Raw genomic sequence first — 14,620 nt, 5'->3', positions numbered from 1 at the left:
ATACTCCAGGTGCCAACCCTGCTGTGAGTACTGCACGTTTGTACAGACTCTACCATGCGGCCCACCTTGCAGAATCAGTGGCATTTGGGGTTTTTGTGAATTTTTGGAAGGGCTTTATTGCTTGTGTAATAAACAGATCCCATTCACTGAACCCTGTACCTGTATCGATGCTGAAGTGGACGGACTAGGAGGATCAGGGACTAAAGAACATTGCCTATAATTGCCTGTAAGCAGGCTTTTTCCTGGATTTCTACTGGGGATTTGAGTACTTTCGCATGCTAGACTTAAAGTATTAAAACATAAATATGAATGGATTTCTTTGAGAAATGAATATGGGCAGGCAGTTTAGGCACTATGTTGTAATAGATTTTTGAACTAATTGAATTGGTGCTGGCTGATTTAGTAGTTCACCAGAAATAGTTTGAGGAGAAACAACGGGAACGAAGGTTTAGAAGCAAAGACTAACAAGTGGCAGCATGGAAATAGCTTCCGAGTTTCACTGAGAATCAGAGTTATAGCAGGTTTGGGCTTTTTGTTTCTCTAAAAGTGGTGTAAGTCCTTTAGCAAATGTCCTTTACGTACACGTACACAAATGTCCACAGGTACCTATGGTCCACAGGTGCCTAGATATACATGTATGTACATACATATACACATACATATATGTATATATGGCCATCCTCCCATACAATTATCCACAAATGGAAGGCTTTTTCAACCTAGACATAACACATTTTCTTTTTTTCTTCCTTTTTTAAATATAGGACAGGAGATACCCTGCAGTGGAAGAGCTGAGTGCGTGCACCAATGCCACAGCGCCCCTTTCGTACCTCTACTGGTTACAAGTGCCTGATTTGACTGTTTAAAAAAAAACCAACCTTTAGACCTAGCCCACTGGCCTGCACTTTTGCCAACGGGAGCAAAAGATCTGTTTATGGTTACTGCTATTACAGCATACGTTAACTGACCCTCGGAGTCTGACCTGCTTGGCCTCCCGCTTAGTGAGTCAATAAGAAAATCCTCTGGCTCTGCATGACTTGCTTAGACCTCAGACCTTCCATGCAGAATAAGGTCTGTCCAGGGAGGGAAAACAAGGTGCCACTCCAGCTGGTAAAACAAAGATATTTTTAAAGTGCAGTCAGTAGAAACAGTCACTCCTATTCCATGTATAATCAAGGATGAAAAGGCCACGAAAAATACCACTGCGCTTTGCAAATGAGAGGTCAATTGAAATGTCAAGATATCAAATGTTAATGGATTGCATTTCCAATGACGGTTGGGACAGAAAACCATACCAAGTCAAGTCAGATGCCCTTCTGAGGAGAAGATGAGCTTTATGGCAGGAAAAGACAATAAACACCAAAAGTCTTTCTGGTTAACAAACTTGTGGCTGATGGAAAACAAATATATTTTAAAAATATAAAAAGCAGTAGGATTTTAACACAAGCTATAATCCCAAAACACTATCTGGAAGTCATTAAATCTACAGCAAATTTAAGCGTATGCAGGTGTTTGGGGAAAATGCCATTGCTTCCTATTGAAGATTTTTAAAGGGATTATAGAAGAAAGGAGAATAAGGAACACTCAAGGAAGGCAGTGTTTCCTTCCCTGAAGTGAGAAGTCAATTCCAATATTCTCACGGTTCTACAGCAGTTCATGGACTACATGGACCACTCTTAAAAGCATTCATTTTCCATTTTAAAAATACAATTTACCTCATAGAAAACTGTTGTATTTCATAGTGTTGGATGAAATCAGGTTTTAGCCAAATCATTCTTTCACCTGCCCACATTTTCCCAAGGAATCAGAGTGACATTATATTCACACCTTAGTCAGAAGGGCACTGTCATGCAAAGATGTTCTGTTTAATATGGAAAACAGTGAAAAGAAACTACTTATCTTCCTAACCACTGTCTCTGCCCAACTAGCAGACACACAGCCCTCGTTTCCCAATTGCAGAGAGACTGCCTGGTGTTCATATTAGCTCACTGGTGGAATACTAGTGAGTAGGAAGACTCCTTGGTCTATATGACACAGATATGTAATATCAGGAATGAAGAACAGTGAGTAAACATTTGCTCTTCTGTGTAAGAATAACTACTTGTGTGAATTCCAGTGAACATATGAAGAAAAGGGTTTAAAACAAACAAAAGACGGTATTTTTTCACACACTGTGGTGCTCAATGCCCCAGGATGTTGTGGGGACAAGAAGTATAAACATCTCAAAAGAGATTTTGCATGGAGGATAACGCCATTGGTACCTCCTAAACACAGGACGTGCGGTTATGCAAGTGTAAAAAGCTGTTTGTAGGAAGGATACTCCCTGTGGAGGATGCCTCCATAGTTGCTGTTCTTCTTCCGCCACCTTCTGCCACTGGCAGAGAGAAAGCACTGGGTTAGTTGACCTTCAGTCTACATTAATGTACAGGCTGCCAAGTCAAGTGTATTTGTACTTGAGTGAGGCTTAACCCTGACTGTGCCTGGATCTGAGGGGATCCTGTAGCTCAGCTCACTGGTAAAAGACAAGTGACATGGTTCAAGTCAACATGAACGTGATTTCTCTAGGCTCTATGCCTATGTGGACTCCCGTTGTCTACCCAAATCTGGAAAAAAATCTGGGAAGAATGATCATCAGTTGGGTTTCAGAACAAAGCTACTATTGAATTCTCCCCCTCTTCCATTAAATCACAAGGTATATAGATTATTTCCTCTGTATGTGTCCTAACGCAAAACCATTTCTCATGTAACAGCTCTTCAGAAATCATAAACCCTCCACAGGGTAAACTTCTTTAAGTCCTGTTATCTCTTTCAGACTCAGGGATAGGAACGGCATGATAAGGACCAGCAAGTAAGACACAGAGACTGCAGACACAGAGACTTCTTAGCTATTTCCTGTGTGCTTATTTATAGTAATACTATGTCAGATGATGCTACCAACACATAAAGATGAGTTCCTAAGGATGTGCTGTGTCTTGAAGTGCTACAAGCAACATGGAATTGAGACCAAGCCTTCTGAAGGAGCCAAATGCTACCTGCACCTATCTTGCCCACCAGGAAGTTCACACCAGTTAATCTAAGCACCTATAGACTCTTGGACATTCAGAAACCAGCTGCTTGGCTGCCTTACTGAACTGTAGTATGGAAACTTCCTTGGTTTTTTCCCTCCATAAGTGTTAAGTGCTGGAGGAATTCAACAGAACAAAAAAGAACAGTAAACTTCCTCCCAAAAATTAAACCAGCAACATTAACGAACTGAGCAATCAAAAGTAAATAGATCATTTCTACAGAAATCTTCGTCATGCTCCTAAACTAATATATTAAACAGTGGCACTATCAGGCCCTGTCCAAGGACTCAATATAAACAATAGTCTTTAAAAGGGAGTGATTTCTGATTCCAGTTTTGGGACACAAGAACTACGTCAGCACAATGTAAAAACAAGGAAATTTTTAACGCCAATGACAACTGCGAATATTTTATATATATATTTATATATGTAAAAAAATAATATATATATTGTAACAGACGTCAAGTGCAGTTAGATTCAACTCAACTTATTAGTGCATGGCTTTTAGCCAAAAGCAATTCACATTTGCAGAAGTGTACTATCACATATGTCTTAATAACAGAAACGTGTTTTTAAAAATGTATGTGATAAGTCACATATGGTAGAAGGAATCTGTACAGCTTTCAGCCCTTATGACAATGAAGCTACTAACTTTATTTTGCATAGCTGAAGAACATTAAAATTCAAGTGAAATTCTCTTTGACATTTGAGAGCTACAAAAGCAATGACTAAAAGCTAGACGAGGCTGAGCTGTACTAAGTGTGGCTGTGACGCATATATAAATGCAATCCATATCTGCTACTGCTATCTTAAAGACACTATTCTTACTTTTGCCCTGAGAGGTAATATTTTAGCATACAATCATGATTGTATACAGGTACTTTAAATAGTTACATGTCACTGAAAAATAGCAGGCAGATTTTTCAGCTGTTTTGTTATGCAGAGTGTAATTAATATGTATAATGGATTCCCTACGGTACTAATTGAAGCTGCCACCACGAACATAGTCAAAGAGAAGTTAAACAACCAGTTGGGGGAAACATGACAGGGTGAAATATGCACATGTAGGTGGAAAGAGCGAGACTGTCCATCTGGCCTTCTTCCATTCCAGAATATTACACTTACTCAAGTCCCATAAAGGAATGATTTAACCTAAATCACCCTTCCCCCCCCACTCCCCAATCTTTCTGTTGGATTAATTGGGCATCAGTGTCACACACACGGTGTTTAATGACTGCAAGGCTCAATATCTCTGTAATATGTGGGAAAACTCAATTCAGCTGAGCCATTCCTGAGAATTTGACTCAAAATATTAAAAAAAAAAAGTCAATGAATGATAAATGATTATTTTGGAGTTGTTCCCCAGCACTCTCATCACCTTGCAACTCCTGGATCTTCTAGAATGTGAGGTGAAAACATAGCTCATTTCACACTCTCTATTAAACAACCACCAGCTAAAAATGACTTTAATTCAGCTTGCACTGAATTTGAACTAGCCCTATAGGCAAGAAAGGTCCCTTGTCTTATTAGAAGTTTCATGTGCTGTCAGGTCCCTGATGGATCCTATTTCTAATTTTTATCAGATTGAACGAAACATAAAGAGAGAGTGATTTATGACTATCTTGCATCTTGCCTAATCACTCCAAGGAGTGTTCATACACATTTTGCGTTCACTTTATAAGGTGTAAATGACTATACATGATGGAAGCCAAGTGAGAGGTAGAACTGTATTCTTTTGTTATGTGTGCTAAACCACAATGATTTGTGAGTCCTGTCAGTGCATGTTCTTACAAATACAAAACCACTCCAGTCCAAAAGCCAGCATGATCAGCAAACTACTATAAAAATAAGAACATTTCCTCCGCCTGTAACAGGAATATACAGTTGCTGGGACTTAGTTAAACTGCAATGATCACCTACCGAAGCTAAAAATATGTGGTTTATTGGTACATAAGAGCCCATTAAGACCAGAGTATTCATTATTTAAACAGAATCACTGATTGCTGGTAGCTTTAACTGAAAATGCCTTTTCTCAAAGAGCCAGTACATCTATATAGCAACTTTCTTAATTCAATGATATATGGTTGAGTGTTGCTGCTAGTGCCCTAAGATTTAAGAACTTCTCATAAAATGCCCTGGAAATTGCTCCCTGGTAGCTTGCTCATCCTTCACAGAGCCCTACTGTAAAGAGCAGAAACATACGTGTGTGTGTATGGTATGAAAGAGACGCACACATGGAGTGAGAAAGAGCTCTTAATCAACAGGATGGCAAAGCCTTGATACATAGGTGCAAAATATTCCCATGTGTCTAGAAATCATTTGGCACATTCCTAGTTATTTCCCCCCTGTCAGACCTTCTCAAGGATTGCAATTAAAAATCATAATCTTTTTAGCATGTACAAACCTCCCCAAGGCTAGGAGCACTATGCATTGAGTATGATTGTGATATTATTTGGCAGCTATTCATAGACAACACATTAATTTATGGAAACTGGATGAAACTTGGGGAGTGCAATCATTAGGGACACATGAGAAATCGAAAGCTTTCCTCAATGTTACTGACCTTTTTTATAGCTATGATTAGGGGCAACTTGAATTCTATTATCTCTTTCATCGCCCTTTGTACTGTCCTAGTCTTCTTACTGACTGTATACAGTGATTTTGTTAAACTTGCATTTTCAAACGGATATAAAAATAACTTACTTTACAGGAATGTTTCTCAATTTTGTCTTTTCAGCAGCCTGTAAACAGAAGAGGGGTGGGGGAAACAAACAATTAAGCACCACACCAAAGCACAACAAAGCCACAAGCAAACATCAACCTGCAGATGCTCTTCAGAAGCGCGCAGCCAGGCAGCCCGCCACAGCTGGGGCAGAGGGCTGCAGGAGCTGGGCCCTTTCAGAGACATAGCGCTACAGGTTTTAAATGCTTCTGCCCCAGTTTGTGATATCAGCGTGGTTTGTTTATTTTTAATGGCTACGAGCGTTTAGGAACTGCTCATTCAGGGTGATTACTTCATTTCCCGCTCGGAGGTCTGGCCCCTTTGCCACAAGCTATCTGTCCATATCTGGAACAAGAACAACAACAGGAAAAAATAAAGGGAAGAACGGACTCAGTTTCCAAAACAGTTTTTATTCGCCAACAACAGAAAAGGGCAAGGGATGACCAAATGTTCAGATCAATTTCCTCTTGTGAAACCTTTGAGAAAACACACTCCAAATCATCTAAATGAGTAAATCTTTGGGCCTCTCGGCCTGCACCACCTCAGACATGGAGCCTGGTTCCAGTTTATTGCTGAACCCATTGATCTGTGTACAGTCCATTTATCATTCATGAAAAGAGCCAGTGATCTTCACAGTATATTAGAAGAAACAACTCAGATCATCTGTCAACGGCCCTCTTATTTCTGTTTCCCTCTCCACAGGGATTTCATCTCCTTCGATTCTTCTTGAATTAAAATGTTGCTAAGCAACACAGCTGGGGGCACCGATGGCAGAGCCGCGCCAGTCTATCACACTGGTTAAGCTGCTTGAGATTTTAGTGGAGATTTTTTTTTTAATGCTTCTGTGGCATAATTATGTAATCTGAACCACCCTTGCATCCCCCCTCTGATTGTTTTCAGAATAGGTAAATAACGTTTTAATGCAAGAGGGCTTGAAATATCACCTTCAGATAAACTAGTGTCGTATCATTTCAGAGAATTCCTCCTAGCGTTTGCAGAACGAGACTGTAATAGATTTAAATGTGGAAAGCGGTCAGATGGTTAGTGAGATTACGAGCACGGATAGCGGTGAAAGGCAGAATTAAGACAACTGATCCATAAACCTATTATAGTATGGAAAGTTTTAGTGCTTAATTACCTTCAGAGATATTTTTATAAAGCCTACCAAAATTGAAGAGAACGGTTTTGGTGAGGAACTTTAACCTCTGCTATGCTTAGGGATGGGAATAAAATGGTTCCCACATAGGAACTGCTAATACTGGTGGTCCTGAAAAACGGTCACATAAGCCCCTGAGGAATTAAATCCTTTATGAAAACTGACTAATTTTTGAAACCTCTGGGACCTGCACAACTGGGTTCCAAATTTTGCCAGAATGAGTTTTCCTTTGGGCTCTACAGTGGGGCTAGTTTTTCAAAATACCTGCTATTTTGGCATTTTGCCTCCAATCATAGCAAAGATAAAATCTGTGTTTAAATCCATGGAAATCCCTAATAATGGGTTTAAAATTTGGGAGAAAGAATTAGAGCTTGTGAGAGCCGAGATGGGGAAACAGCAATCCTCTGCGCCGGCTCCCAGCGTGCGAAGAAAAATGTGTTTGTTTCATTTGGATTATATTTTCCATCAAAAGAATAAATCAATGAATGCATGATAGGAAACAATTATATTAATTGTACAGTAGGGTTGCTAAATAAAACACTTAAACCTCAGGAAATGCTAGACTTAAGATTGCACAAGTAAGTGTTACAGACCCAAACCTAATTATGTCCTCTCAAACAAGCCTATGATGAAATGGGGTCCCTGCCTCATTAGTGAGATAATGCGAGTTGTGCCTCTTTCCAATGATACTCTCCCAAATCTCCCTTTTTCAGATGCCACGTGCAAATGCAGATCAGAAGCATGTTATTAAGAAATCTATCTGAGTAATAAACTACATGTAACAACACACAAATGCTTCATTTAAAATGAATTAAAACGCCATCAAAAATGGCATTTCGGTTTCCCAAGCCCCCCACTAAATGCCAAGTTTCACTCCCATCCTGCAGGGAACTAGAATTATTTTTAAAGCTCATAAACAGCCTTCCACAACAGCAGAAGTTTTTTTGACTGTACAGTGATATTTTGCTTGATCCTTCTATATAGCAAATAGCTGGACTGTAACAATTCTGAGTTCAAGCATGTGAAAGTTGCATCTAAATCAGGTTTCTTTCCCCCTGAATTATTCAAAAATCACTACACAAAAACTGATATCAAAACACAGATAAAGAAAAGAAAACAGCAGAGTGGAGAGTGTCTAGGACCACAAGTAAATAACAATAATGCAGTCAATTCTAATACAAAGCAAAGCAGAAGATATTCTGGAGAGCACGTGCATGATAGTGCAAGCTAAACTGTTTACATGAAAGATTAAAGAAGAAGAAGATATTTCAGGGGGTGAGAACTGGCAATGTCGAAGTCGTAGAATATTAAAGAGCAGAGGCTAAATTGGATGTTTGATTTTTGACTACTTTGCTACGCTGATGGCAACTGCTTACCCTGAAAGAAACACGGTAGATTTAGGAAGAAAGAATTATAGATATATTTTATTTTCGTTGACCAAGAACTTTCCAGCATATACCTTTCCTTAAGATTTTTACATGGAGAATTTCCACTTTTTTTTTCCCTTTGTTACTGGGAGAAGGCACTTTCCTAATTCTTAAGAAAAGGCATGCGCTGGAGGGACAGTGTCCTTCACACACACGCTCACTCATCCAGAGTTTTAAACAAATATTGCAAATGTTCAGGCTAATCTATATGCCAGGGTAGTTTAATGTTCGATGATCAAGCAACTGGTCATTTCCTATTACAAATGATTCAGTTTGCCTCTGAGCGGGACCATGGTGATGTCAAACACAGCACAGAATACATCAGGGGTTCCGTCTGAGAAAGAAATGCAGGATCTGTCCTTCTGCTTTTATTTGTCTTGTAGGTGTTGCTCATTCATTTTTCAAAGCGTATTTGTTGTGATATCACGAGCATGCCCAGTGGCAGAAGATAAAGGAAGGCAAAATCAAAGTGACATTGAGTAACTCTACACATTAAGCTTTGATGCAGAAACATATTGTTTGAAAATATTTGGTGTGCAGCAGGTCTGTCAATTAGAGCTAATTATTTTTCTCTGATCAGGAAGAATGCAATCTTGTTTTAGGCAGGTTTCTTTGAAATGTACGTCTTTTATATAACTTCATTACAGGAAAATACTTCTTCCAAATTACTTTTTTTCTGGGCTGCTTAGCTATTGACTCAAATTGTCTGTGTTGAGTAGTTCTCTCTGCTTTGATAATTAACTTTTGATCATTACTGAATTTAGCAGCTCTAGTCAGATGTGTTCATAGCCATCCTCCTCAACTATTTCAGTGTTCATCGCCTTTAATCTTTGAACAAAATGATCTCATTGAGCCTCCATCAGCCTTGCTACTCAGTTAATAATTCCTGTTTCTCATCTTTATGACTGAGTTTGATTTGTTTTAGACTTGATGCGAGCTTTTGATTATTAATTTAAGATATTTCAAAGACAAACATGTTTTAAGAATTATTTTTTTATCTTCTATTCCTAGGCCTTTACAAATAAGAAACTGGTTTTAACTTCACAATGATTCCTAAACTTCATGTATTAAAAGTACTGTCTAGAAACAGAGCAGGTAGGAGGTCCCTAAACCATGATACATGAGCCCTGAGTGGGAGATGATGCTGCAAAAGGGTGGAATGAAATTGGACTGGAATAACGTAATATTCAATGGGTGTTAAGAGAATTACATCATGGGACCTTTGCTAATTTTTAGCTTGAAAACATGCATTAAAATAATTTAGGATGATTAGAAAATGGAAGCCAGAGTGAACTAGACAATCATTGCACTTTAATTTGTAATTTCCTTCTGATTTTTTTTTTTTTAACAATTATGGCCTTTCCGTAATTGTGCCTCTGCTCTCTAAGACCTTATTTCAACAGCCAACTCTAGTGTTGAATAAGAGAGAAGAAGATGAAGAATACATGAAAAGTAGCAAGATACAGAGGATCATCCATCAGAGAGTATTTGCCCAGGGAAGCTTTCCCATGACTTTTATAACTGAATGACTCCTACCTCTTATGTTGCATTACACCTGATTTTGGCACTAGTTTTAGCATTAGTTCAAGAGCCACCTGCAGTATGCTTTACCTGATCTGCAGTGTGGATATGCCCAAAAACTTATTTTGTTAGCAGGCAACTATTACACAAAAACATCTTCGTCAGCGACATGGACAGTGGCATAGAGTGCACCCTCAGCAAGTTTGCCGACGACACCAAGCTGTGTGGGGCGGCTGACACGCTGGAGGGAAGGGACGCCATCCAGAGGGACCTTGACAGGCTGGAGAGGTGGGCCCATGCCAACCTCGTGAAGTTCAACAAGACCAAGTGCAAGGTCCTCCATCCGGGTCGGGGCAATCCCAAGCACCGATATAGGCTGGGCAGTGACTGGCTTGAGAGCAGCCCTGAAGAAAAGGACTTGGGGGTGCTGGTGGACGAGAGGCTCAATATGAGCTGTCAGTGCGTACTAGCAGCCCACAAAGCCAATCGTATCCTGGGCTGCATCAGGAGAAGTGTGGCCAGCAGATCGAGGGAGGTGATTCTCCCCCTCTACTCCACTCTCGTGAGACCCCACCTGGAGCACTGCATCCAATTCTGGAGCCCCTACTACAAGAAAGATATGGACGTGTTGGAACATGTCCAGAGAAGAGCCACGAGGATGATCAGAAGGCTGAAGCACCTCTCCTGTGAGGACAGACTGAGAGAGTTGGGGTTGTTCAGCCAGAAAAAAAGAAGGCTCTGAGGAGACCTTATAATGGCCTACCAGTATCTTAAAGGGGCCTACAAGAAAGCTGGGGAGGGACTTTTTAGGATGCCGGGTAATGGTAGGACTAGAGGGAATGGATTAAAACTAGAGATGGGATGATTCAGACTGGACATTAGGAAGAAGTTGTTCACCATGAGGGTGGTGACACACTGGAACAGGTTGCCCAGAGAGGTGGTGGAAGCCCCATCCCTGGAAGTTTTTAAGGCCAGGCTGGATGGGGCTCTGAGCAACCTGGTCTAGTGGGAGGTGTCCCTGCCCATGGCAGGGGGCTTGGAACTAGATGACTTTTAAGGTCCCTTCCAACCCTAACAATTCTTATGATTCTATGATTCTAATAACACAAACTTTTTCTAGATTGTGCACAAGGATTGCAAAATGTGACAAATGATGCTTTTCTTCATCACTATCAATTACTGGACTGGCTTTTGGATAGAAAGAACCAGAAAAAGTACTCCAGTCAGTACAACTTTCCTACACCACAAAGACCTGAGGAGAACGAGCTCACAGGCTGGCTCAAAAACACCAAAGTAAAATAACTGGCATCTGCAGAAGGCAAATGAGATTTTTTGTGTTACGGGGAAGTGTCTGCTACCCAAAGAAAAAATATATTTTCCATTGCATAACTGAAAATCCAGGATTTTCAGGGAAAAGCATTTGATTTCAAGAAAGTGGGATTAGACAAAAGGTATTTTTTAAGAATGCCTCCTCACCTCTTGATTCAGAAGCGCTGATCAGCCAACCAAGAAGGCAATTGCTGAGCCTCAAAGAGTCTCTTAGGGTGAGACAGATGGCACTTCATGCCACTGAGCATGTTGGCAGAAGAAGGAAGGCCTTCATGCTTTAACTTTTTTCATGAGCTGCTGCAAATCTAACAGGTTAATCTCCCAGTTTCTCACCAGCTCTGTATGCTTGGATGAATAGCTAAGTGACTTGACACAAGTTTACAACCCCCCATGCTGTTCTCCTGACCTATACGTATAGAAGAGACTCCTTAGAGACCCAATTCAACAGTCCAATAAAAACAAAGACCCTTTCCCACGTTAGTTGAGTTCTATATATGTTTTTTATATATATATGTCTTTGTAGATTATGATTTGTCTTGGAAGTTATACCATTCTCTTATTTATACAGAATGCCTTACCTATGATCCTAAGTAACAAACCAAAACCCACTACTTATTGACTGCACTATATATTGTGCTCTGATTCTGTGATGATACAGTTGGTACTAACTATGAATTCCTGTGGAGAATGAGAATGTAGTGGCAGCAAACGAACCATCAGAATTGTGCTGACAATCAGAAAGCCCAAATCCGAGGGCTGAAGGATTAGTATGTGATGATACATGCATAAATATGTGTGTTGTGTTCCTTTTTTTCCTTCTTTACTTCATTGGTTATGCTCTCCTCTACCTGTCCCCTAATGTCAACAGAGGAGATTGTATTTCTTTCTTGCTAATTGCCTTTGACGTGAAGTTGGCAACCTTGTATTTGAGATTCTGTGTGTGATATTCCGGGTCAGGCTCACCTCGAGGACAAAAAGCCCAACGTTACTGTACCTAGGACCAAAAACAATGGAGAAGATACTCTCCTCATCATGTCGTTTTTTTAAAAAATGAGTATTTTTCCTTCAGAAGCCAAACATGTGGGATGGATCAGCTAAGACCCATTTTTTGAAATATCAAGTCACCAAGCATGTGATATCTACAAATCAGAATGGTTCATTGAACTCTTGTGATGTACGAACCACAGCGAGCTTCTCATCATTGCTTTGAGCAATGCAGTAACCTTCATGGCTTTACAGAGAGATGCTCAAGAATACTTGAAATACTGGAAATTTAATTTCAATTGGTGCAGTGGAGGCTCAGTAAAATGAAAAGCGGAGTTTAAGTGACCAAAGCTAAAACAGTCTGTCTGTGGGCTGGGAGTCACCTTCATCCTTGATGTGAGTGAACTGCTTTTAACTGAGCAACAATACGGATATATTGGGGCTTCTGTCAGCATTTTTTCCTAAATTCCTACGTTTTCATCAGGCCAGTGGTGGAAATCAAACTAAGGAAGTGTGCAATGAAAAAGGTGGCCACTTGTCCTTGAATCATTCCACATTTTTTTTAAAAACAAAAAAAGAGCTACACACACAGAGTGCGTACTAAGCTCTGAGGAGTGCTTGTTGCTTGTGTAAACGACATACCTGAGTTGGTTTTAAATCACCTAGTGTGGGTACTACGAACATTGTTGCTTTTGTCGCACAGGCTTCAGCTTACTCAGCGTCTGGTGAACTTTACAATACAAACTGTTGCGGCTATCTGTCAGTGAACACTTATTTCAGAGATAACTCACATAGTACGTATGCTTATTTTAGAACTTCAGTACCAATGTACCTTGACAGAAGAGACTTGGAACAGTGCCTTCCTTCCCCAATTACTTTTGATACACACTGGATTCTCTCAAAAATGCTTTTGATGGGAAGTTGCTAATTGTCCTAATTTTAACTCCTCCATCCAACAAAGAAGAAACTGTAACATGACATCACAAATTCTACTGATTCTACTTTTGTCATCCTTCGAAACATTGTCAAGTTGCTTTACAAATGCTAATCAATGTCTCACGAAGTCTCGTAGATTCAAATGCTCTGGCAATACCAATTGACTTGGTCATTGCAGAGTTCTATGGCAGAGAACAGAACTCCTGATTTTTCATAAGAATCATTTTATTTGGAAAATAAATATACAGCTCTGGTGACAGAAAAAGTTGGTAAAATTGCCCTGAATGGTCCATGTTTAAGAAAAAAATTCTAAATTGAAATTCTGGTTTGAAACATCATTTCCTAGCAAATAATTTGTTACAAATTCATTACAAATGACCTAGGTTTAGTGGATGATAATCCTCTTGTGAAAATATAAAACATCCAGCTAGGAATAAAACTCAGTATTTGTTGTCGTCTTATTTACTGATGATTTTTCTAAAATGTGTGTTTGGTTCAACCCTCCAGATGGCTAATAAATCAAAAAAATCCATTATTTGTTGGGTTTACTCCATAGCCGCATTTCAACATGTTAATCACATGATTAAAAATCTTGAGGAGGCAAAAGAAAGAGAGAAAAGGCCAGGAAACATTTATAAGAGAAACAAAAAGTCTTCTCTAAACATCCCTCAAGAAATAAGCAGCAAAAGGCTAGATTCAAACAATATCCTGTGACCTCGTTGTGCAGCTGCAGACAGTCTCCACGACCTGTGCGTTCCTCAGTTTCCCAGTTCTAACAGAAGGAGAGTAATTCTTCGTATCCCCATTGCTAAAACTTATCTGAACAGTGCTGATATTTTGAGGTCTTACAATGAGGTGTACTTTAAGTGTGCAACGTTTACACGAGTTATAACTTGCTGTGTCAAAATGGGAAGGAGGATTTGCAGACATCTTCGAGACAGTCCCCGTACCCTTGCCCATTTGCAGTTTATGCCCTCAGATTTTCCTTTGTGGCAGAGGCCTTTACCTCATTCCTTCGGGAGTCCAACCTATCCTTAGTCTCCTCCCTGCTCTAAATCAATGAATAGTTTCCTAGACTTGAGAAGCAAAAGGGCAGAGTCAAAGAGTACCAGCAGTGGCAGCGCTGGGAAGACACGAATTGGTGTTGCTATTGTTCATGGTGCACATTTATTTCCTGTGCAGGACTAAAGACTTCAAGGATTTTAATTTATACTGAACATTACATCTATACTGAACATTAAATCTATTACAAACAGGCAGCAGAGGTAACAGAGGTAAACACACATGAAATAACTCTTTGCTGACCTTGGCCTGGTTTAGTACATTGCTCAGATGACTTCGTGAATTACTAAATTGCACAGCTCCAAAAATTACACTTAATAGTATTGCCATGAAATTGGTAATTTTGTAAAGCAGGTACGGTCCCTGTGAGAGCACCCTGCCCAAATCAATTACGCTGTCACACTGTGGTCCTGACCTG

At 39.9% G+C, this 14,620-nt stretch overlaps 1 protein-coding gene across 4 annotated transcripts in view; it reads right to left on the bottom strand.

Moving 5' to 3' along the window:
• The window catches only part of AFF2 (ALF transcription elongation factor 2), a 416,447-nt gene that overhangs the window by 77,040 nt on the left and 324,787 nt on the right, over positions 1-14,620 (bottom strand). For all 4 annotated transcript variants that reach the window (XM_063345683.1, XM_063345680.1, XM_063345681.1 and 1 more), the window contains exon 9: positions 5,769-5,806. In XM_063345683.1, coding sequence (XP_063201753.1) covers positions 5,769-5,806 — 38 coding nt within the window. The remainder of the gene's footprint in view (positions 1-5,768; positions 5,807-14,620) is intronic.

This window comes from Chroicocephalus ridibundus, chromosome 9, assembly GCF_963924245.1.
Source record: "Chroicocephalus ridibundus chromosome 9, bChrRid1.1, whole genome shotgun sequence".
NCBI lineage: Eukaryota > Metazoa > Chordata > Aves > Charadriiformes > Laridae > Chroicocephalus > Chroicocephalus ridibundus.
The sequence above is the reverse complement of the archived record's forward strand: the minus strand, read 5'-3'. Positions and strand labels throughout refer to the sequence as shown.